Here is a 21,290-nt window from a genome sequence, read left to right as displayed (position 1 = left end):
GAGCACAGGGATAATTCTACTGAGGATACTGGGCATGCAGAGCTGCTGTAGCTCCCTGGCTCGCTATCTCACAGACAGAGGAACACAGGCTCTGTTGCCACACAGGGTCTACTTAACCCCTCGGCTGGAGTGAGCAATCATTGACTCCAGTTGCTGGGTGTACTCCAGGCCCTTTTAAAATTCCTTCAGTCCTGCAGGAAGACTTCCAGTGAATAACACTGGATTCTTGCTGGGATGGCAAGGGCAGAGTATTCCTTCTTGTAGTAAAGCAAGGACTTTAAAGGGCAAGCACCAGGACCCCCAGTATAGCTGCAGTTCAGCAAAGTATCTGCTTGAGTCCCATTTACTCCAGTGTGCTCAGTGCCTTGCTGAATAGGGATAGTTGGCTGAACCAGGACCCCAAACCTGGGGACGAATGAAGGTAACTATTTTAATTTTACAGCTATGGGGGACAGGAAGCTGAGACAGAGAGGTTAAGTAGTATGCCCAGGTGCACACAGTGAGCTGGCAGCAGAAGAGTTTCTGGCTCCCAGGCCTGTGCTCAAACCACTGCTGCTCTCATTATCAACAGCCAAGGTTTTCAAAAGCCACTGGTACCCCACTTGAGATGTGATTAAAGGGCCCTGATTTTCAGAGAGTGGGTGATTGGTGCTCTCTGAAAACCAGGCCTTTTGGAATGTCTCACCCTAGGCAACCCAAATCAATAGAAGCTTGAGAAATCTTTGGCTTACGTGTCAGGCTCCTTTAGCCTAATAAACTATAGCACATCAACAACATTGGCCAATGGCTATTTCTGAGCACCCTCTCTCCCCCCAATGAGACATTGTCAGCTTTTTAAATAAAGCATTAAGCCTCACAAAACTGTCTGAAGTGTCTGGATTTTTAAAAATCCATTAAAAACTAAATAAAAATGACTCCCACCGAAAGAAAAAAACCCACTCAAATACAGTTTTAGGTCTGGATGACATCTGAGCTGCTGCTTCTGCCAGGAGGATATTCTGCTGATCGACATAACTAAAGTTTATACTAAATAGAGACAGTGAGAGCTGGACTTCTCCCACAAGCCTCCGTTTTTTATGAAGCACTGAGCTTGCAGCAGCTCGGTTTCATAAGGTCAGGGTTTGGATAACGCACTTTGTGTTTCTAAGACTCCCCATATCATCACTGTGGAATACAGCAGTTTTGAAATAAAGTTTCCAAGAGTCCATTCAGCACCGGTACACTTAAGGCCTGATCCTAGTGGGAGTTAAGGGTGCTCCGAATCCCCCTGGAGACATTCAGTGCTTAACAGAAAGGAGTTTTTAGGTTCTTTGTGTGTGTGTACATGTGGGGAGAGGGGTTGAAGTTGCTGCTCCTATTGAAGTCAGTGGCCAGGAATGCCGACATCCCTAATTACAAGGGACGTCCCTTATGTTTACCTCTCTATACAACACTGGTAGTTGCTGAGTGCTGCAAAAAAGCAGCAAGAAATACCCCTGGTGAATGTAGCTGAGGGCTGCTTATTAATTAATAATGATGATATCAGGAGGAGGGGCAGTGTGGGTGTAACACTGACAGACCCCGGTCGTTGGCTGGCAGGATTGAGCCTGGGATCTCTGGAGATAAATGCATGAGCCTCTACTGCATGAGCTAAAAGCCATACAGCTGTTAGCTAAGGTTGTAGCAGACTCATCAATCTCTCAGTGGTTTCTGTGCCACTCCATGGGACAAAGCACTGCACCAAGAGGTGTGTGGGTTACACATGGTGCTAGGAAAACAGTCCCTTATTTTTTAAATACGTTTGCAGCCACGGGAGCGTAGTATTGTCAAGGAAGTAGGGTCCGGCCCTAACTTTCACAGATGGCCTCATTTGTTGGATATCCCAGTTTAGACACCTCTAGGGACAGGGTCCCATGAGGAACTGAACTCCCACAGTGCTCCTTGCTGAGCCTGGCCTTCCTGAAATTCTCCAGCTATTGTGTGCATGTTCGGCACCATTGCAAAAAACAGGCTTCTAACATAAGCCATTTAGCCTTAGAGGTTACCTCTCTAAACATGCCTGAAAGCTTTGGAGGGGCTGTTCACCAAGTTTCTTTCATGGCCAGTTGCAGTTGGCCAGAAGGTCCCACTGTAGCAATTTTGCCTCCACGTTGTCTTTTTGTTTGTCCTACCAGTAACATGATGATTCTGCTACAATACCTACAGGTGCACTTTCATTTCTCTGCAGTGCATTCAGATCATGTCCCCAAATGGTGTCTGTCTTGGCCTGGTTCTAAGAAACGAAAAGCTCTTCTTGAAGGTCTTCAGCCTGTATGTCTTGATCTATGCTCCATTCTGAGTCACTTAATATCCATCTAACTTATTTATATCAGTGCTAAATAAGGAAGAGCATCCAACCCTTAACTAACACAAACAAATTTCAATTAATTAACTTGTGGCCACTGAATTTATAAAGAGCAGCCTATACCCCATAAGCTCTTTCAGGTGCTGTAGATAACATAGAAGTTAGAAAGTGCACAAGCATTATATAAACCAATAGCTAAGGCAAGCCAGAGGGGATATTTTAAATAAGGGGGAGGATCAGACAGAGAAAAGAGAACACCAACACACCTCTGACAAAGTGTCCTCAAGAGGGCTTGTGGATTTGGCTTGTTTTTAAGGGGGAAACGGAGGCAGGTATACAGGGGGAGTGAGTCCTACACCCATAGCAAAAACTCACTGTCTACTGAGCTCAGCTGCAAGGGTGGCACCTGGCAAGGCAGGTGGTGTCAGGGCACCTACACCCACCCCAAGGCCTCTCATATAGTCAAGTCTTGTCCCACCACATGAGGTGCTGAGGGCCCTCTACTGCCACACCAGGCTGAAGTGCTCAACACCTCGCAGGCTGGGGTCCTACAGGCTTTTCAAATCTTAAGGGCCTGATTGGAGGACTTCAGGGGGAGCTGAGAATGCTCCATACCACCTGGGATACGCTCAGCACCTTGCAAGATCAGACCTTTAAGGTCTCTCTTTTTTGTCTAGTTTTGTGGGGAAAAGACCTAGATGTGGAGCTCGCTTCTGTGGGAGGGCTCCCATAGACTTCAATGGATGCAGGAGACTCCAGCCTAACAGAGCTTGCTTAAAATCCACTGGACTCCTTTACAGGCAGCTGCTGTAAAGAACTAACAATAGTGGGACAGTCCAGTAGCAGTATTGATCCTGTAAAAGGAGTTGTCTTTACCAGGGTAATATTACTCTTTAGTTAGAGAAGGAAAATCCATTATCTCAGTATGGATAAACAAACATCTGCACCAAGTCTGCATTTCATATTATCCCCATATCATGTATTTTGAAACTTTGATAGCCTGAAATAACTGATTGGCCACTTATGGTTTAATATATACACACAAACTTACTGACCCTCTGAGCCACATACGATAATTGTCATAACCTCGAGAGCTGGGCATGCCTGCAGCAGGGCTTGGGGCTTCTGCCCCATGGGAGGTGCCTGCCAAGGCTCGGGGCCCCAGTTGGTGTGCCCCCTAGGGCTGAAGCCCCAAGCCACACCACCCTGCTGCAGGGCAGAAACCCCAAACTCCCCATCCCTGGCAATCTGTTGGACAGAGAAGCTGTGGGGGGGAAATGGACATAGTGGGCTCCAGGAGCCGTACTTTAACCATAAAAGAGCCGCCTGTGAGCTCGCAAGCCATGGGTTGGCCACCCCATATTAAACCCTAAAGAATATAGCAGATACAGGAATAGCATCTCTCTGAACCAGTCTTTCTACTCTTGATGCACCCTTTGTCCCTTTACCAAGTATGTTAATATAAAGCTCAATACTGCAAGATAATGGGCCAAATTCTACTTTGACACCAGTGCAGTAAATGGAGTCATTCCAGTTACACTGCTACAATATTGTAATGACAGCAGAATTTGACACAATCTATTCCAAAGGCCTGATTAGACAATATACGTTTGTTCCAGATATCTTGCTGGTTTTAGCATTCGCTAGTGGATTTGAGAGAGGCTTTCAACTTCAGCAAGATTACATAATTACTTCTATGGTACCAAAAGGACCCACCATGACACAGGCACATAAGAAAATAAGGCTCTCTGCCTTACAATTGAGAATGATTTATGGTGATCACTTGTAAGGTGCTATATAAAACATCACAACATATCAATGGTTTGTAGTTCTAACCTGTTGCTTCATACACTCCCCACCACTCTCCTTTGTAGATGTACTCCTACTGCTCATTTCCTTTCAAGAGAGCTGTTGCTAGACACAGCAGGTCCCTACTTACCATTACCTCTTTGCAGATTCTGCCTTCTACTTTCAGCCCAAATTTTCCAGGAGCAGCAATTAGGGATCAAATTACTACCACAAATATCAAAATGAACTTGAACAATAAGGGTCTAAGAGACAGACCACTTTGAGTTCCACAATAACAACCCAGCCGTCAGCACGGCTGCTAACTCGTTCCAGGTCAGCGTCCGTGTGAGGGCTGCAAAGCCAAAAATAAGTTGCAGTGCTACTTGGAAGCAATGCCAGAACCTCAGACATGAACGTACAGCGCCACAACATTTGTTTAATTGCTGGTTTGGAGCGGAAGGGGGGGGAAAGCAACATGAATGACCCTATTCTGAAGTGATCAGAAACCATTCAAACAGGCAGCAGGGCTTTCCTGGCTCTCCTGCAGGTTACTGAATGGTAACAGCATGCAGGAGCAGGCTGGGTAGTTTCTCGTAAGCGATCAGTATTTTTTTCCCCTCAGCATTTGGAGCCAATTCACAACTGTTCTTAGGTAAGATTCTATGGAATTCAGGCAGGGAGCATAGAAAGGACTTGTAATCCCAGCATGCATGATTCTGAAGTGCAGCCAGAGGAGTGGGAGGTAATTAAGCTAAAGCTAATTTGGTAAAAGTAGTAACAAGGTGAGAAGGCAGAAGCCCCATCTTCAACGTGTTTGTCCTTCATGCTCGCTTCCCTCTCTGAACATTTATGCTAATGTATATACTCAATAATAATGTTGAAAGGGTTCTTTAACCATCTTGTACTTCTGTTCTCCACTCCTGAAATGGGTCACGTGCCAGCTTTGCCTCTCCCTGTTCTTGTCTCATATCTTTGAGCAGATGTACTGCAGCAAGTTCCTTGCAAGGGGGATGCTAGGCACACTTTTTAAACTACTGCAGCTATTCTTGCCATGGCTCCCATGGGAGAAGCCACACAGCAGTCTTATGAAACCTCTACCGAAATAGATTTGAGGCTAAAATGTGAATTTGTTATGGGGAGGGAACAGCAAATCTCCACTTTAGTTCAAGAGGAAGTGCTCAGCCTACAAAGCCACCTTTAAAGATACATAGTGGTAAAGATTCTTACCCAGGCCATTATGTAAACTGTTGCACTGTTCTCTTAACCTTATGAAGCTTTCCCCTATATCTACATGTATCCTTGTACTTTAGTCCAGCTCTTATTTCAAGAACAGTATCCACCATAAATTCCATCTGCACCTTAATGCTTTACATAGCTATACATCACCTACAGCCTAAAAATAAGCTGATCAAGTGTAAGCTTGCTTGTTCAAGGATAGCAGATTCTCTAACATACGTAAGATGTGTTACCCAATGAGCAGCTTTTGCTAACGTAGGAAAAGCAGAAATGCATATGGCATGGTAGATGTGGTCTTACCCTCTAACCTCTTTTGCACTGCTGCATAGAATACTTTATCACTTCTACCTTTCTTGCTTGCTACATATTAAGTCGTATTTTGAACACTTGCATTATTTAAGGCATAAAATTTGTCTCTTCAACCAGAGAGTTAAGTCAGACCTAGGCCTGGGACCTTCTGGGAACAGTCAAGTTGTATGCTGGTATATATCGATACCTATGGAAAATGGGTAATATCAAGCACTAGCATAAGAGGAAAGGGGGAACAGTGGAAAGCAATTCATATAACCGTCATCTCCTTCCCCTTTGCACTGGAGCGGGAGAGGTCTAAGCCCTCCTCTAAAAGCCTATTGCTTTTTCCAATTGTGAAGAAGATTCCATTCATGGGTTGTACATAACGTAGAACATAAGTATTGGGCAGCTTTTAAAGGCAGCTGAATTTCACTTGACATCCTTAAGCTGTTTTAACAGCAACACCCTCTAGTGGAGCAGTTAAGGAGGGCATCTTAAAACAAATCAGACTACTTCCAATTCTTTCTTTAGAGGTTTTTAGCCGATAGTTGCAAAGGTCGCTGGTAACATGTAGCAGTGCAGGCTGTTACTAGCAGCACTAGTAGATGCAGCAGCTGCTGAAGACAATTGAACGGCATACCACCATGCAGGATTGTTGACCTTGTGAGGAATGTTTCTTGGTAATCTTTTTCCCTGAAGTGGAAAAAAGGAACCTGCCACCATTGTCACATACTCATTGTTTCTGCTGCTCTTGAGAGCCAGGATTTTGCACGATCTAATGAATTGCACATTGACGTTTTCTAGAGAGTACACAGTCATGCTTCAGATGTGATCTGAGTTTTGCTGTATTGGTCATCATTCAGCTCTTGTTCAATGTAACATGACAGTGTTTCAATTACTGAACGCTTCTGGATTTCCTGCAGGAACTTTCCCTGACTAGCCCCCTCTCCCTATTTCATAAAGCTTGAACCAATTAAGATGGCATGAGTTCAGGCAACACGCATTGAACCAATTACATGAAGAGAGATCTCCTAATGAAGCCTGGTAGTTAATCCTTAGGGGGACAAACCTTGCTGTATTCAGTGATGTCAGTTGCTTCAGTTGTTCCCAGCTTGAGCTGGTGCGATGTAGGCCCACTGTGCTAATGTTCCTGGTTTCCAGATACTTACAGAAGCCCAAGCTTGTGTCAGAGGCTGCCTGAGTAGCTGGAAACAAGGAGAAGTTAACATAGGTGCCTTTACTGGTGCCACTGCTAGGTAGGGGAAAGAGACAGGGGCTGGCAGTTACCACCAAGATGGTTGAAAGATCCATCAGTTGGAAGCTGAAGTTAGACAAATGCAGACCAGAAATAAGAAGTAGTTAAAATAAAATAGGGAGGGTAGTTACCCACTCTGACAATTTATTAAGGGTTATGGTGCATTTTCCATCACTGGCAATTTAGAAATCAAGCTTTTTTTAAAAAGTGCTCTAATTCAAACAATTCTGGGGAAAGTTCTATGGCCTGCATTACACAGATGGTCAGCCTAGATATTCACACTGGTCCCTTCTGACCTTGGAAGGTATTAATGGAGGTAAGAGGCAGAATGCCCCAGGAGAAAAGCAAGTGATTCACATTAATCTCAGTGGGGGGGGAGGGGGAGGGGAGGGGGAGAGTGTCTCATACACTTCAGAACCTGACCACACCATACAAGTTTAGGAACTGCTGATTTAGCAGATTTGATTTTCATATGACTGAGGTTTTTCTAAAGATTGATGATGGCAGAGAGACAAGTTTGCATTACTCCTTCATACCCTTCAGGTCAGATTTTGAGAGTGTTCAGAACCAACAGTAGGGACCAGACTTCGAAGAGGGCTCATCAGCATGAACAGGGCATGTGTGTGCTAAGCTCTCCTGAAAATGTGGTCTTGAGGCTAACATAGGAGGGGTGTTTCCCTAACTATCTACTTCCACATCTTATTCCCACAGAAAGTGGGAACTCCTAATTCACAGGCTCTCATTAGACACCTCAAACATTGAGAATTTTATTTAGTCTCACATTTAAACAGCAATGTAATAAGCAGAACTAGTTTTGATTAGGCCCCTTGTATAAGATTCTGAAGATGGGCAAAATATTTCAACTCCCTCCCCTGATCTCTAGTTTAGAACTATCCTGTTACAATCCAGCATGTTTATCAATGTGGCAGAAAAATCTAAAGGACCCTTTAAGTTGTGTCAAGGTTTGGACATTCAGTTGTGAATATATGAACTAACAAGATATTACAGATAGTAAACTTAAGGTCTAAAGCTACTGAAGCATCTTTCAATTTTAGATCTTTGGATGCTCATTTTCAGCTTCTTCATTCTGTAGAACTTGATTAGGATAAACCTGTAAATTAAACAGTTAGAATTAGTGACAAGATAAATTTTAATGCCGAGAACCTTCACTACCTGTAGATTAATTTGCTTTGTATGATTCAGGAAGACTTAATTCCTCAGTGACATTAGGCATCACTAGGTTTCATATTCCAACTGTGCTTGCATAGATTAACAGTTGCACAATTAGCAATTTCACCTCAATAAAAAGCAGAACAGATGTCTCTGGAGAGTAACACCCATAATTAGACAAGCACTGTCAATGCACCTTACACAGTTTAGCGTAGGTACCACTCCTTTGGAGTCCACCTTTAATTTCAGACTTGGACATGGAGCAAAGGAGGAAACATTAGAAGCTTTTGTGCATTCTTTCAGTTCCATTGCAAATAATTACAGGGGGCTCTGGCATGCACACCAGAATGGATATTACCAAGTACCATGCTGGTTCAGGCCCAGTTCCTGAGAGAATTAATCAGGTGACTTAAGTCTGTACCAGACTACACAGAGCTAAGTAAGCTACTCACCATTAGCAAACCTGCATTGCTTCAACACCTCACTGAAACCCTCACACAGCTTGAGGTCACTCTGGTTCTGTGCACACTCCAAAAACTGCTTCATTTCGTACTGGCAGGGCGGATACTGGGACTGCTGCTGATATGCAGCCTGGGCTGCTTGAGGCTCCTGAAAAGGAAGCCACAGAAGCACATTCACATATTTGAAAAAATGAACGTGGATGAAGATTTCCAGATACAGAGAATCACACCCTAAGACTACTTATTACAATAGGTACATTTCTGCTTCTTTCTTCCCCTGTGAAGGCAGCAGGAGCTCCCTTGGAAGTTGTGCAACTTTCAAATACTAGAGGTAATATCCTGACCCCACTGAAGTCAAAGGGAGTCTTCCCATTCTTAGGAACTTAGTGGACTTAAGATTTCATCCAGTGTTTGGCAACGTAAGAACTGACCCTGGAGGGATTCAAATCCCAATACAGGGAAAGAGTACCCAAAAAAGTCTGGTCCCAAACATCACATTGGTGAATAGAGGTCAATTTAAACTCATAAAACATTGAGATATTTTCCTGTTCCCCTTATAGTTAGGAGACTTGTTGATAAATAAGTTAATGTTTTGGATTGCAGTTGTGTCTGCATTTTAAAGAAAAATGTGATCAGAAAGGGTACTAATGGAAGGCTAATCCATAACTCTCCAGTCTATTTCAGTAAGATTAAGAATTTGGTACAAAAGCAGAACAAGGTAAGATGTTCAAATGCAGCTGACAGAATCTGAGCCTTATACTGAGCCTCTAGCTGACCATCTTAATCGATCTAGTCTTTTTTTCTACTTGAGTGAAAAGCAGCACATGGAAATTCTCTTGTGCACAAATCCAACAGCTAAATATTTCAGACCTTCATCACAAACTCTTAATGAATCCTAGAATGGCAGTTAATAACACTTGAATACCCATAACATCTTATTACTCTGATGGCTAGTTTACCAATCAAACCATAAGGGCATTAGATTTGACTGAGCCAATCTGTTACACACCCCTTTTTTGAGGGGGTGAGGGGGATGTCAAAAGCCAGTCACTAGAATAGAATTATGCATGTATCCCCATATACCATCTCCATGGATTAAGCTGTCATTAGGCCTGTGTCACTCACTATGGCTCACCTTACAAGTTTCCCATTTCATTCATAGCTCAGACTGAAGATACAATATCAGCCATGTACCTGGTAAGTAATGTCAGGCCTTGCAGCTTCAGAGCCACTTCCTCCACCAAATCCTCCTGTCATGGCATGACCTAGTGTGTGTCCTACAGCTGAGCCTACTGCTACTCCTGCAGCAGTTGTAGCCATCTGTGCCATCAGACCAGGCTGCCTTGGTGCAGCAGCAGAAGTCACTGCAGATGCAGGGGCAGGTGCTGGTACTGGAGCACGAGCTGCAGGGGGTGGGGGTGCTGCTCTCATTTGCGGTGCACGACTGCATTGGGGAAAAAAAATAATTAATGCAAAAAAAACCCCACACCCTTTATAAAAGACTCCATTTAAAAGCTGAGTTTCAGAGTAGCAGCCATGTTAGTCTGTATCTGTAAAAAGGAGTACTTGTGGCACCTTAGAGACTAACAAGTTTATTAGAGCATAAGCTTTCGTGAGCTACAGCTCACTTCATCAGATGGATACAGTGGAAAATATAGTGGGGAGATTTTATATACATAGAGAAGATGAAACAATGGATGTTAGCATACAGACTGTAACAAGAGTGATCAGGAAAGGTGAGCTATTAATAAATGGACACAAATCAGACATCAATCATAACATTCAAAAACCAGTCAGAGAACACTTCAATTTCTTTGGTCACTCGCTTACAGACCTAAAAGTGGCAATTCTTCAACAAAAAAACCTTCAAAACAGACTCCAACGAGAGACTGCTGAATTGGAATTAATTTGCAAACTGGATACAATTAATTTAGGCTTGAATAAAGACTGGGAGTGGATGGGTCATTACACAAAGTAAAACTATTTCCCCTTGTTTATTTCCCCTCCTACTGTTCTTGTCAACTGCTGGAAATGGCCCACCTTGATCATCACTACAAAAGGTCCCCCTTCCCCCCCCTTTGCTGGTAATAGCTCACCTTTCCTGATCACTCTTGTTACAGTAAAAAGAAAAGGAGTACTTGTGGCACCTTAGAGACTAACCAATTTATTTGAGCGTGAGCTACAGCTCACTTCATCGGATGTATGCATCCAGTGAAGTGAGTTGTAGCTCACAAAAGCTTATGCTCAAATAAATTGGTTAGTCTCTAAGGTGCCACAAGTCCTTTTCTTTTTGCGAATACAGACTAACACGGCTACTACTCTGAATCTTGTTACAGTGTGTATGGTAACACCCATTGTTTCATGTTCTGTGTATATAAAATCTCCCCACTATATTTTCCACTGAATGCATCCGATGAAGTGAGCTGTAGCTCACGAAAGCTTATGCTCTAATAAATTTGTTTGTCTTAGGTGCCACAAGTCCTCCTTTTCTTTTTATTTAAGAGTTGAGTTTTTGAATACCTGTAATGTTTATACCACATAAATGTCTTGCAATACAAAGACTGAACTCTAGGGCTGGTGTACATGCTTTAGGCTTAGGTCTCCTTTTTGGAAACTTTCATAAAGATTTCACAAATGGATACAGGCGATTCAGACCCCCTCCCCCTAATGTGAATGAAAAGAACAAAACTGTGTGAACTGGGGGATAATCGAGGTGTGGCGGATTTTCAAACCGGAGCCAGCTGGCTTTTGCCAAGGCTGATCCACAGCCCGTCCAGCCTGTAGGTGCCACAATCTAGTTTAGCGCAGGCCTGTCCAGGCAGCACCCCGCCCGGTTACAAGTCGGCTGCTCCCTAGGCCGGTTAAACATTGACCGCCTCGACAAGGCCGCAGCGCTCAGCAAACACCGCCGCCCTCGGCGGGAGAGGAGGCCGGAGACGGTTACATAACCGAGGCCTTGGATCAGCCTCCGCCGCGGGCCTCACGGCGCGCCCATCCCCCGCTGCCCTGCGCCCGCACCAGGCTCGCTGGGGGAGGCCCACGAACCCGGATCCACGCAGGGGCTGCTGCCCTGCCAGGCCGGGGGGGGGAGGGACAAGGTGAGATTAACAGGGCCCGCCCCCCCCAGCGCACCCTATCTGCCCTCCAGGCTGCTCGCCCCCAGCCCCGCTCACCTGGCCGGGGCCGCCATGCGGGACGTGCGGCTCCGGCTGCCCCTCGGCATGCTGGCGGCTGCGGGCGGACTCGCTAACGGCCGGGACTGCGCCTGCTGCACCCGCCTTCGCCGCGGGCCGCACTGATCCGAGCCGCCGCCGCTTCCGCTTCCGCCCCCTTGAAGGTCACCGGCTTGCCAGCGGCGGCGCGCGCCCTCATGACGTCACACGCAAAGAGCGGCGTAGAGGGCGGAGCCAATGCTCTGCGATCCGCTCCCTTGGCCCAGTCTCCACCCCCTGCCAGGGCTGGGAGAGACTCCCCTGCTGTCCCCATCAACCTGCCCTCAGACCAAGGCCGGGGGAGGAGGGACCCACTGGGGAGGCCCTGCTGGGTAGAGGAAGGATGTTCTAGGGCTGCCCCTCGTCCTTGGTTAAGGCCCTATCCATAGGCTGATGGATGTCTGCGGTATTGGGAAGTGGAGTGCAACTATTGGGCCAGTCTGAGACCCTGTGATCACTGTACCTGTGGAGTTGATCTTAACATTTACGGGGGTGAAATCTTAGTTAAAAATGGTCAATTTTATATGGTAGAAGAATGATAAAGAATTTAATGTATCTGTTTGTATAGCAACCATAATGGGACCCCACTCCTGATGGAGACCTTTTAAGTGCTGCCGTAATAGAAATGTGAATTAATAGTAAACGCATCTCATGTTAATGTCACTCAGCAGCACCACTGTTCAAAATTCAATCCAAGAGAATGAAAAATAAGTGACTACAGATCCAATAAATGTATTTGGTAGGAAAGTTTTAGAGTAGAACCATCTACAATCAAATTACATAGTCTTGTGAATGCTGTTGTATACAGTATGTGTTTAAATGAGTTGTTATATATTGAATTAAGCTAAGTTTAGTTAATGTTAAAGGTTTTTTCACATGTCTGAAATGTGTTAGTACTATACAAATATTACTTCCAAAAACTTATTTGAGTACAGACTCATCCTCAAAGTACCTTGTAATACAACATCTGTTCACAGCTGTTCAGCTAAAGTCCTAAATGTTTTTCTCTCTTTTAAACTGTGATTGGTTTGGCATGTATGAGAAATTATACTGTTCGTTTACATGTATTGCCACCTTTTAATTTTGATCTATTAATAGTTATATGCTCTAGAGAACAGGTGAATCAATTAAATCCAACTTTATAGCATTATGATATCAATCAGAAAAAGTGGCACACGTCTCTCCCCTCTGCCTTTATTTCATATCTCACTGCCCTGATTAACATTTTCTATTTATCCATATTTAATTACCAGTTCCCCAAAAAGCATAATTGTGTCATTTTTGCATACAGAAGCAACCTATCATTAGATTTAGACAGCTGTCTAGAAAGTAAAAAAACAAGTATTGATCAGAAAAACTATGACCATGATTCCACACAGAGTTGTGTGCAGGAACAGTGGTCTACACACACACAGCTCGTTGTAGGATGGGAGTCTTAAAAAAAAAAAAATCTTAAGAGCAGCAGGAGAAGTGACAGGACCCAACTCCCAAAAATTGCCATGATCAAAATCAGATTACTTATGTGATTTTACTGACAATAAAAGCCACTCTTTTTTTTAAAAAAAAAAGCCAATAATAATACCTGTATTTACATATATTCATATAGCTATCGTATATTAGAAACATCATATACAATTAACCAGTATATAAAAAGGTACTATGTACAGCCCAATGCCAATATACATAACCAGTCATTTAAAAACAAAGAAAAACACCAACATTGCCCTAAAGGAGAGTTAGAAGGGATATACTTAAAATACACTCCTCTCTAATTTTTGTTAACTTACTGTTATTACAACTCTTAAGATCAATAGAACTTGATGGGAATGTATATTATTTCAGTTTATTTTGTGGTTTTGATACCACTTCATATGTAGCTGCCCCTATATTTTAGGTCCTAGATCCTGCGAACAGCTATGCTCATAGTTTTACATGCCTGTGTAAATCACTGTGAGACTACTCATGTGCCTGTTCTTTGGCACACAAACTGTATCTACAATGCTTGTTGCAGTTGTGAAGCATCTAGCATAACAAAGCCCTGATCCTGATGAGGGCCCCTTGCCACTACTGTAATCGCACATACGTAACTTTAAGCATGCCAGTAGCCCCTATTATAGTAGACAATGGGACTACTCATGTCAGTAAAATTACACATGTGCAGGATAGGGGCCTTAATCAGTTTCCCCTATTTGTATGGGTCTTTCAAACAGCAATAAGGGACTGAGATATTTTTGAAAATAGTGAAAATTAAAAAAAAATATTTTAAACAACTTTAATCCCCATTAAAAAAATAAAACAACCTCCTTGATTTCATTTGATTTTTAATGGTGTACCTTTTCAACATTCTGGCTAAGATTTTTAAAGATCCCTGAAACCTCCCTAATTTAGACCCCTTTGAAAATCACAACTCTATCACTTAAGCCCTGATCTTCCAAACTCACATGTGCAGTTGGATCCCAGTGCCCACACCGACTCTCATTCACTGACTTCAATTGGGTTCTTTGTGAGTACAAGAGATCCACCTGTACATATGCTCATGTAAAATCAAGGCTGTAATCAGCAACTCTGAGATTTAAGGCCCCAATCTTGCAAATTTTTACACACCTGAGTAAACTCACTGAGTTCAACAAGATTACTCAAGCATGCATCTACCCACTCTGCAACAGGATTTACTAGCAAGGAACCTGACTTCAGTGAAGCTTCACCTGGGCACAAGCATCCACACTAACAGATATGACTGTAGTGCCTTCAATTGTAAAAGAAAACAAGGAGTACTTGTGGCACCTTAGAGACTAACAAATTTATTTGGGCATAAACTTTTGTGGGATAAAACCCACTTCATTGGATGCAGGCAGTGGAAAATACAGTAGGAAGATATATATACACACAGAGAACATGAAAAAATGGGTGTTGCCATACCAACTGTAACAAGACCAATTAGTTAAGATGAAAAGGAGTACTTGTGGCACCTTAGAGACTAACCAATTTATTTGAGCATGAGCTTTCGTGAGCTACAGCTCACTTCATCGGATGCATACCGTGGAAACTGCAGCAGACTTTATATACACACAGAGAATATGAAACAATACCTCCTCCCACCCCACTGTCCTGCTGGTAATAGCTTATCTAAAGTGATCATCAAGTTGGGCCATTTCCAGCACAAATCCAGGTTTTCTCACCCTCCACCCCCCCACACAAATTCACTCTCCTGCTGGTGATAGCCCATCCAAAGTGACAATTCTCTACACAATGTGCATGATAATCAAGTTGGGAGAACCTGGATTTGTGCAGGAAATGGCCCAACTTGATTATCATGCACATTGTGTAGAGAGTTGTCACTTTGGATGGGCTATCACCATCAGGAGAGTGAATTTGTGTGGGGGGGTGGAGGGTGAGAAAACCTGGATTTGTGCTGGAAATGGCCCAACTTGATGATCACTTTAGATAAGCTATTACCAGCAGGACAGTGGGGTGGGAGGAGGTATTGTTTCATATTCTCTGTGTGTATATAAAGTCTGCTGCAGTTTCCACGGTATGCATCCGATGAAGTGAGCTGTAGCTCACGAAAGCTCATGCTCAAATAAATTGGTTAGTCTCTAAGGTGCCACAAGTACTCCTTTTCTTTTTGTGAATACAGACTAACACAGCTATTATCAGCAGGAGAAAAAAAAACCTTTTGTAGTGACAATCAGGATGGCCCATTTCAAACAGTTGACAAGAAGGTTGGGGGGGGGTGGAATAGTTTTTACTTTGTGTAATGACCCATCCACACCCAGTCTTTATTCAAATGTAAAGTCTCTAATTCAGAAAGCCTAGCTTCTTACTTGTCTGTAAAGTGCTTAGCATACTGTTGGCATTACATAAAATAACACAAGATGAGGCAAAAAATGTACCAAGGACCTTGGTCTTATTGAAAAACATGTCACTTATTTGTCCTACAAGACATGGTATTTAAACAGTGCAACAGGTGAGGTTAAGGAGATCCCATTGCATAGCATTCCTGAGCAGAGCTCCCTCTTCCTAAGGGGAAGAGCAGTAGGAATGTGTGGAGGGGTTTAACATCCGGTCCTCTATTCAGCCTGCAAGAAATAGACACAAAACATTGTCTCTTTTAGTTACATGATCAGCTACTGTGTGACGTTTCGCTGTTTCATTTAAACATGAGGTAAGCCAACCCTCCTCCTTTGTTATCAGCATGAAACCATCCTCTCCCAAGAATATTGACAGTGGTGGTGCCTTAAAATCAGGCAGCTCCTTGGGCTGCACATGCTGATGCTTCAAAGTAGGAGGGGGGAAAGTCGGGGTATAGAGAGGCTATGAAGTTTTATCACCGCAGTTAGTCCTAACGCTCATTATTATTATTTATTTGTACTACCATGTTGCCTCGGGGTTCTAGTCATGGGACCTAGTCTCCTCTGTGCTAGGTGCTGTACCAAGAGAACGAAAAGTCCCTATCCCAAGAGGCTTACAAGCTGAGTACAGTGAGAAGGAACATTATGGACCTTGCGTTGCTTACAGAGGGGTACCATCGGTTTGGGGCTCGCGAGTTGGCAGTGCAGGGGGTATGGGAGAGAAGCTAGTGTACAGATTTGCGTGGCTGCAAAGGGGTTTCGGGATGGGGGAGCTGTGTAAGGAGCGCGGGTCACCTCCCTGGAAAGTCCAGGGGGTGGGTGGAGAAGGGGGACCCCCCTTGGGCCTAGCGCGTAACTCGCCCTGGCGCTGCGCCTCCCGGCCCGGGTGGAGCGAGGCCCGCGCTGCTCCCGGCGGCGCCGCTTGGCCTGGCTGTTGCGCAGCTTTTGGGCGAGCTTCCTCTCGTGGCCGGCGGGGAGGTAGCGGTTGGTGCGGAGCTCCCGCTCCCGGCGGCTGCGGCCCTTCCCGCCGGAGCCCGGGCCCCGCGGCCCGCTCCACTCCCGCACGTTGTACCACTCGTACGGGTCGAAGCGAGCCTCGGGCTCCTCGGGCTCCTCCGCCCCAGGGGGCGCTGCCTTCTGCGGCCGGGCGGCGGCCGGGCCCTCGGGCTCCTCCTGGGCCCTTGGCTCTCGCATGCCTGCCGAGCCTGGCTCTGTCTGCGCGCAGTCCCGCCCACCTGAGTGGGAGGGGGCACTCCGTTCCGCCTTCCCATTGGCTCCGCCGCGGAGGGCGGGCTCTAACGCGCCACAAACCCCACCCCTCCCGTTGCGTCATAGACCATGTCGCGCCCTCTCTGAAGGTTACCGGCCCCTGGGCTTGCGGGGTTGCTATGGCAACAGAGGCCTATGCCAAAGGGTCCCCCTCTCACTTCTCAGGCCTACATGTGGAGGGGTGTGCCCCTTGCTTTGCCCCAGATGTATACACAAGGGGAGTGGTCCTGCCCCCAAGTCTATATACAAAGTGGGGTGTCCCCTGTATAGCAGATTCATACCCAAAGGGGGTGTCTCCTGACCACAAATCTCTATCTACAAGGGGTGGTCCCCTGCACCCCAGTTCTACATAAAAAGGGAGCATTCATCTACCTAGAAAAAGAGGGACCTCCCCCCCCAAGCCTGTATACAAAGGGGACCTTGCTATCTCTCTCTCCCCATATGCAAAGAGTGGGAGGCTCTCTCTTGCACAATGCACATCCTTTTTGGCACACAGGATCACCAGAACTCCACCATGGGATTGGGATATGTTAGAAAAAGAAGAGGATCAGAGATAGGTGGCAAAAAATAGGAGAGATTGAAAGGATTAGGACTTTTTAGTACAGAGAAGGGACATGATAGATGTAAAAAGAATAATGAAAGGCATTAGAAAAAGGAAATCTGGCACTTTTATTAGATACTTAATACACATTAAAGTCAAATGCAATATACCTAAAACTGATGAAAGGAAATACTTGTTTAGATAGCACAATTAACCTGTGGATATTGCTGCCATAAGATAGCAAGCTTATTCAGATTTTAAAAAGGATTTAGTTGTTTACATGTATAATAGGAGATCCACAGCTACATTACAAATATATAATGAAAAATAGTCCTCACCCCAAAGAGCTTACAACAACCTACATATATGCACACCATGGATAAATGTGTCCCTCTGATTTCCTGATCCCTACTTATTCAGTTAATGTAGAAAAGTTTTTTTTTTTTCCTGATTAGGGGCCTGAGCTAATATCCACTGAAATAAATAGAAGGACTCCTGTTGAAGTCAATGGACCTGGGATTGGGCCCTGTGTGTGTGTTTTTTTGTTGTTGTTTTTCAAATGGCAGAGGGAATCAGCCAAAAGCAAAATCTCAGGTTGCTTTATTTCCCATTGTAGGCAGGTATATCTCTTATTTGTATTGTATGCAAGCATTCAGAAGTTCATATATTTAATATGATTGCTACCATGCAACATTATAACTTAATGCTCAAGCCCAAGGAGGAATAATTTCCACAAGAGAAAATTTGTCATTCCTTTTACTTCAGTTTTTTGCTGCTATGTAAGGAATGTGTACAAGACTAGAATTATATTAAATACCGCTCGCAAATTATTTCTGCATTGTTGTGTACGATGTTGCTGTTCTCTGACTAGTGATACTCTCTCTGCATGATCACATCATTAGTATTATCAGCTGGTAAAGTATTATTAGTCTGAAGCGCAGCTTGAATCACAGATGTAATTTCTGTTAATTCCTGTATTAAAGGGGAGACAAACAAACCACTTATACTGCAACAAAATATCTTACAAAAGCAAATCAGTGAGGTAACCTGCCCATTTAGTGTGACATATACAACAAATAAACCACTCACATAATTTCTTTTAATTTATGGGACCATACAAAACTGTTTGCAGGATTTTTTTAAATCAATTTGGACTATATGTAACTGTTTGCAGGTCTGGACCTTTATTATTGTCTCAGAAGCTGTTTCCTCCACCTTCTTAATCTCTGTCGTTCTTTTTCCCTGACTTTTCTCCAGTCTGTTAAGATCTCTATGGCATGTATCTTTCCCTGAACGTCCCTGTTTTTTGGTTTTGTTTGTCAGCCAGGCAATAATTTCTATTTTTAATAATTTCTAAATATATTATTACACCAGCTGCCAATCTAACTAGGCTGAAAAATATTTGCTGTGCTGTATTTATATGAAAAATATTCCATGTTTCTATAGGTTTTCGTACAGAATTTGGATTCCAGATAGTAATCATTTCAGATTTTGGAACTAGTTTTGAACTCCTTCTCCTAAATTTGGCCCATAGTGATTCCCAATAGCACATCCTCTATAAATCAGCCATTGACACAGAAAGCATCATTCAAAAGTTGACAGAGGAAAAATAAATTGTATTCCACCTGAAGTAAAAATTCAGGACCCAGTCCTGTACCTGTTGAGTGCCTATTGTGAAGAGTTGTGTCCTCAACTCTCTGTGACTTTAATAAGAATTGAGTGTGCTAAACACCTCTTAGGCACTGCCTGCGTTCTTACCTGGTTGCGCCTTCATTAAGTATACATAAAAATATTCTTAACTGGAAACTTTGTGTTATTTGGGGGCTGAACTTCAAAAATGTGACCGCTGCCAGGCAAGACACAGGGTTGTTTCTGTTCCCCCATACCTCACCTTTATTATCTCTTCTGTGCAACCCGACTTTTTTTCGCCACAGCAGTAGAAATTGGAGCCTCGACAGCAAGGACAGCCGTTTTTATTGTTAATACATTTTTATGAGTCCTGAGCAATACATCTCTTCTCTTTGCTGCAGTAATTTCACAATGTGTTTCTGTGTATTGCTTTTGTTCCACAGAACAAAAGAGGCACTAATGGCATCATTTGTGCGATGAATGCTGCCATTGTGTTGCTTTATTGTTTCTTGTTCCTTGGGAAATTCTACAGAGGCTCATATTGTACTGAGTTACTGTCTGTTAGTATGTCTAGCAGCAAGCCCAGAAGGCTCAAGAGAGTAGGGGGATAGATGGGCTGTGATTGTACTTTAAATATGCAGGAAGATAGTGGCTGTGGAGGGTGTTTATAATAGTGCAAGGTTGATTCTAGACTCTGCTGTTATACCTCTTTTGTATTTATAGTTCAGAGACTTTAGCTGGCTTCTCAAACTATAACCAGAGATGTATTATGACAGATTTCAGAGTAACAGTTGTGTTAGTCTGTATTCGCAAAAAGAAAAGGAGTACTTGTGGCACCTTAGAGACTAACCAATTTATTTGAGCATAAGCTTTCGTGAGCTACAGCTCACTTCATCGGCTGCTACAGCTCACTTCATCGGAGGAGGGTTTGAGGATTAAGTACATGCCATTTGTGTTTTGTCATCCACGGTGATTAGGGTGACAGGCATTTTTTGGTAAAACGTGGTTCATCAAATGATGCATCCGATGAAGTGAGCTGTAGCTCACGAAAGCTTATGCTCAAATAAATTGGTTAGTCTCTAAGGTGCCACAAGTACTCCTTTTCTTTCAGAGATGTATTGAAACTGCTCCTGCCAGAAAAACCTTATTTTCTAGACTATCTTGTTCTAGGACGTTAATTCATAAGAAAACATATTCTCATGAATCAATCTCCTCTCCTCCTTAATCACCCTACTGCTTAGTTCTCAAAAAGTTTAGTCCTGCAGATTACTAGGAAAGAATCTACAAATCACTGATGATTTTTAGACACAATTTAAGATTATTGTCCTACGCTATCCTTTCCCCGCCTTTTCCTTCTTCCGTAACCTCTCAAATCTTACAGTAAGGCTTAATGGGAGCATTGTTCTTAAGAACAATGGTATACCTTGTACCTTTCTTGTTTCTTTCCAAATGGACTAAAGCATAAAGGGGACTTCAAAAGGAGATGCATGTGCTAAAACCCATTGATAGTTTGTCCTGCCGAGGTCAATGCCACAAATTCCATTTATTTCAAAGGGAGCAGGATGGAGTTTCTATTACCTCATTTCTTAAAGTGAGTTTGGAGTTGTTTATTGACATTTTAGTGGTGTTTGGGATGGTCATGGAAACTACATGGCTACTGGCAGAAAAATATTAGTTATCTACAGCCAATCTAGAAGCACCTTAAGGCCTACCCCCACAAGCCCATACCCCATATTGATGTTTTCCATTCTCCCCCTCGTGTCCATGCAATATTATTCATGTGCCCTTTGACCATGTCCTAACGCACTTTGTCATTTATTACAAAGACAAAACAAAACTGGTAACTGAGTGGGTATCCGTTGGGGTAGATCCCTTGGTTCACAAAATCGAGTGTGACGTTAACACCTTGTTCCTCTAGCAGGGTATGCCCAGCCTAGCATGGGTACAGCTAAAAGCTGTTTGGGGAGCCAATGTAGGGAAGATGATCTGAGATTAGGGTCTACCAGCCCCCAGCTCAACTGATACCACAGCATGGACCCCATCCCTCACTGATAAAGGGGGATCCCTTCTCCCCATTGACATAAGCAGGCAAGACTCCACTACCAGGTCAGCTGGACGGGTGGCTGTCGCACGAGAATCTGGTCGCACCACACGGCGGAGGGATTCGAACACGCCACCCCCGAGCCTCGCGGCTCGCGCCCGGACGCCACACGGTGACCTCTTTCCGACCTGAGCGCGCCTGCGCCACACCCCTTCCTGGACGT

The 21,290-nt window shown here is 44.0% G+C and overlaps 2 protein-coding genes across 2 annotated transcripts; both read right to left on the bottom strand.

Annotated features, from left to right (window-relative positions):
• Nucleotides 1-7,646: 7,646 nt before the first annotated feature.
• Nucleotides 7,647-11,883, bottom strand: CHCHD2 (coiled-coil-helix-coiled-coil-helix domain containing 2). Its single transcript, XM_073315275.1, has 4 exons — nt 11,698-11,883; nt 9,719-9,968; nt 8,516-8,672; nt 7,647-8,004 (listed from the first exon to the last, which is right to left on the bottom strand). Exons 1-4 carry the CDS (start codon nt 11,745-11,747, stop codon nt 7,994-7,996), a joined length of 468 nt encoding a protein of 155 aa, XP_073171376.1. The 5' UTR covers nt 11,748-11,883; the 3' UTR covers nt 7,647-7,993.
• A 3,359-nt stretch (nt 11,884-15,242) lies between these two features.
• On the bottom strand, nt 15,243-16,809 carry NUPR2 (nuclear protein 2, transcriptional regulator). The gene is made up of 2 exons (XM_073315290.1): nt 16,449-16,809; nt 15,243-15,815 (listed from the first exon to the last, which is right to left on the bottom strand). The coding sequence occupies exons 1-2, from the start codon at nt 16,779-16,781 to the stop codon at nt 15,807-15,809; spliced, it is 342 nt and encodes a 113-aa protein (XP_073171391.1). The 5' UTR covers nt 16,782-16,809; the 3' UTR covers nt 15,243-15,806.
• Nucleotides 16,810-21,290: the final 4,481 nt, after the last annotated feature.

This window comes from Lepidochelys kempii, chromosome 17 (assembly GCF_965140265.1).
Source record: "Lepidochelys kempii isolate rLepKem1 chromosome 17, rLepKem1.hap2, whole genome shotgun sequence".
Lineage (NCBI taxonomy): Eukaryota > Metazoa > Chordata > Testudines > Cheloniidae > Lepidochelys > Lepidochelys kempii.
Note: the sequence above shows the minus strand (reverse complement) of the source record. Positions and strands in the feature narration are given on the sequence as shown.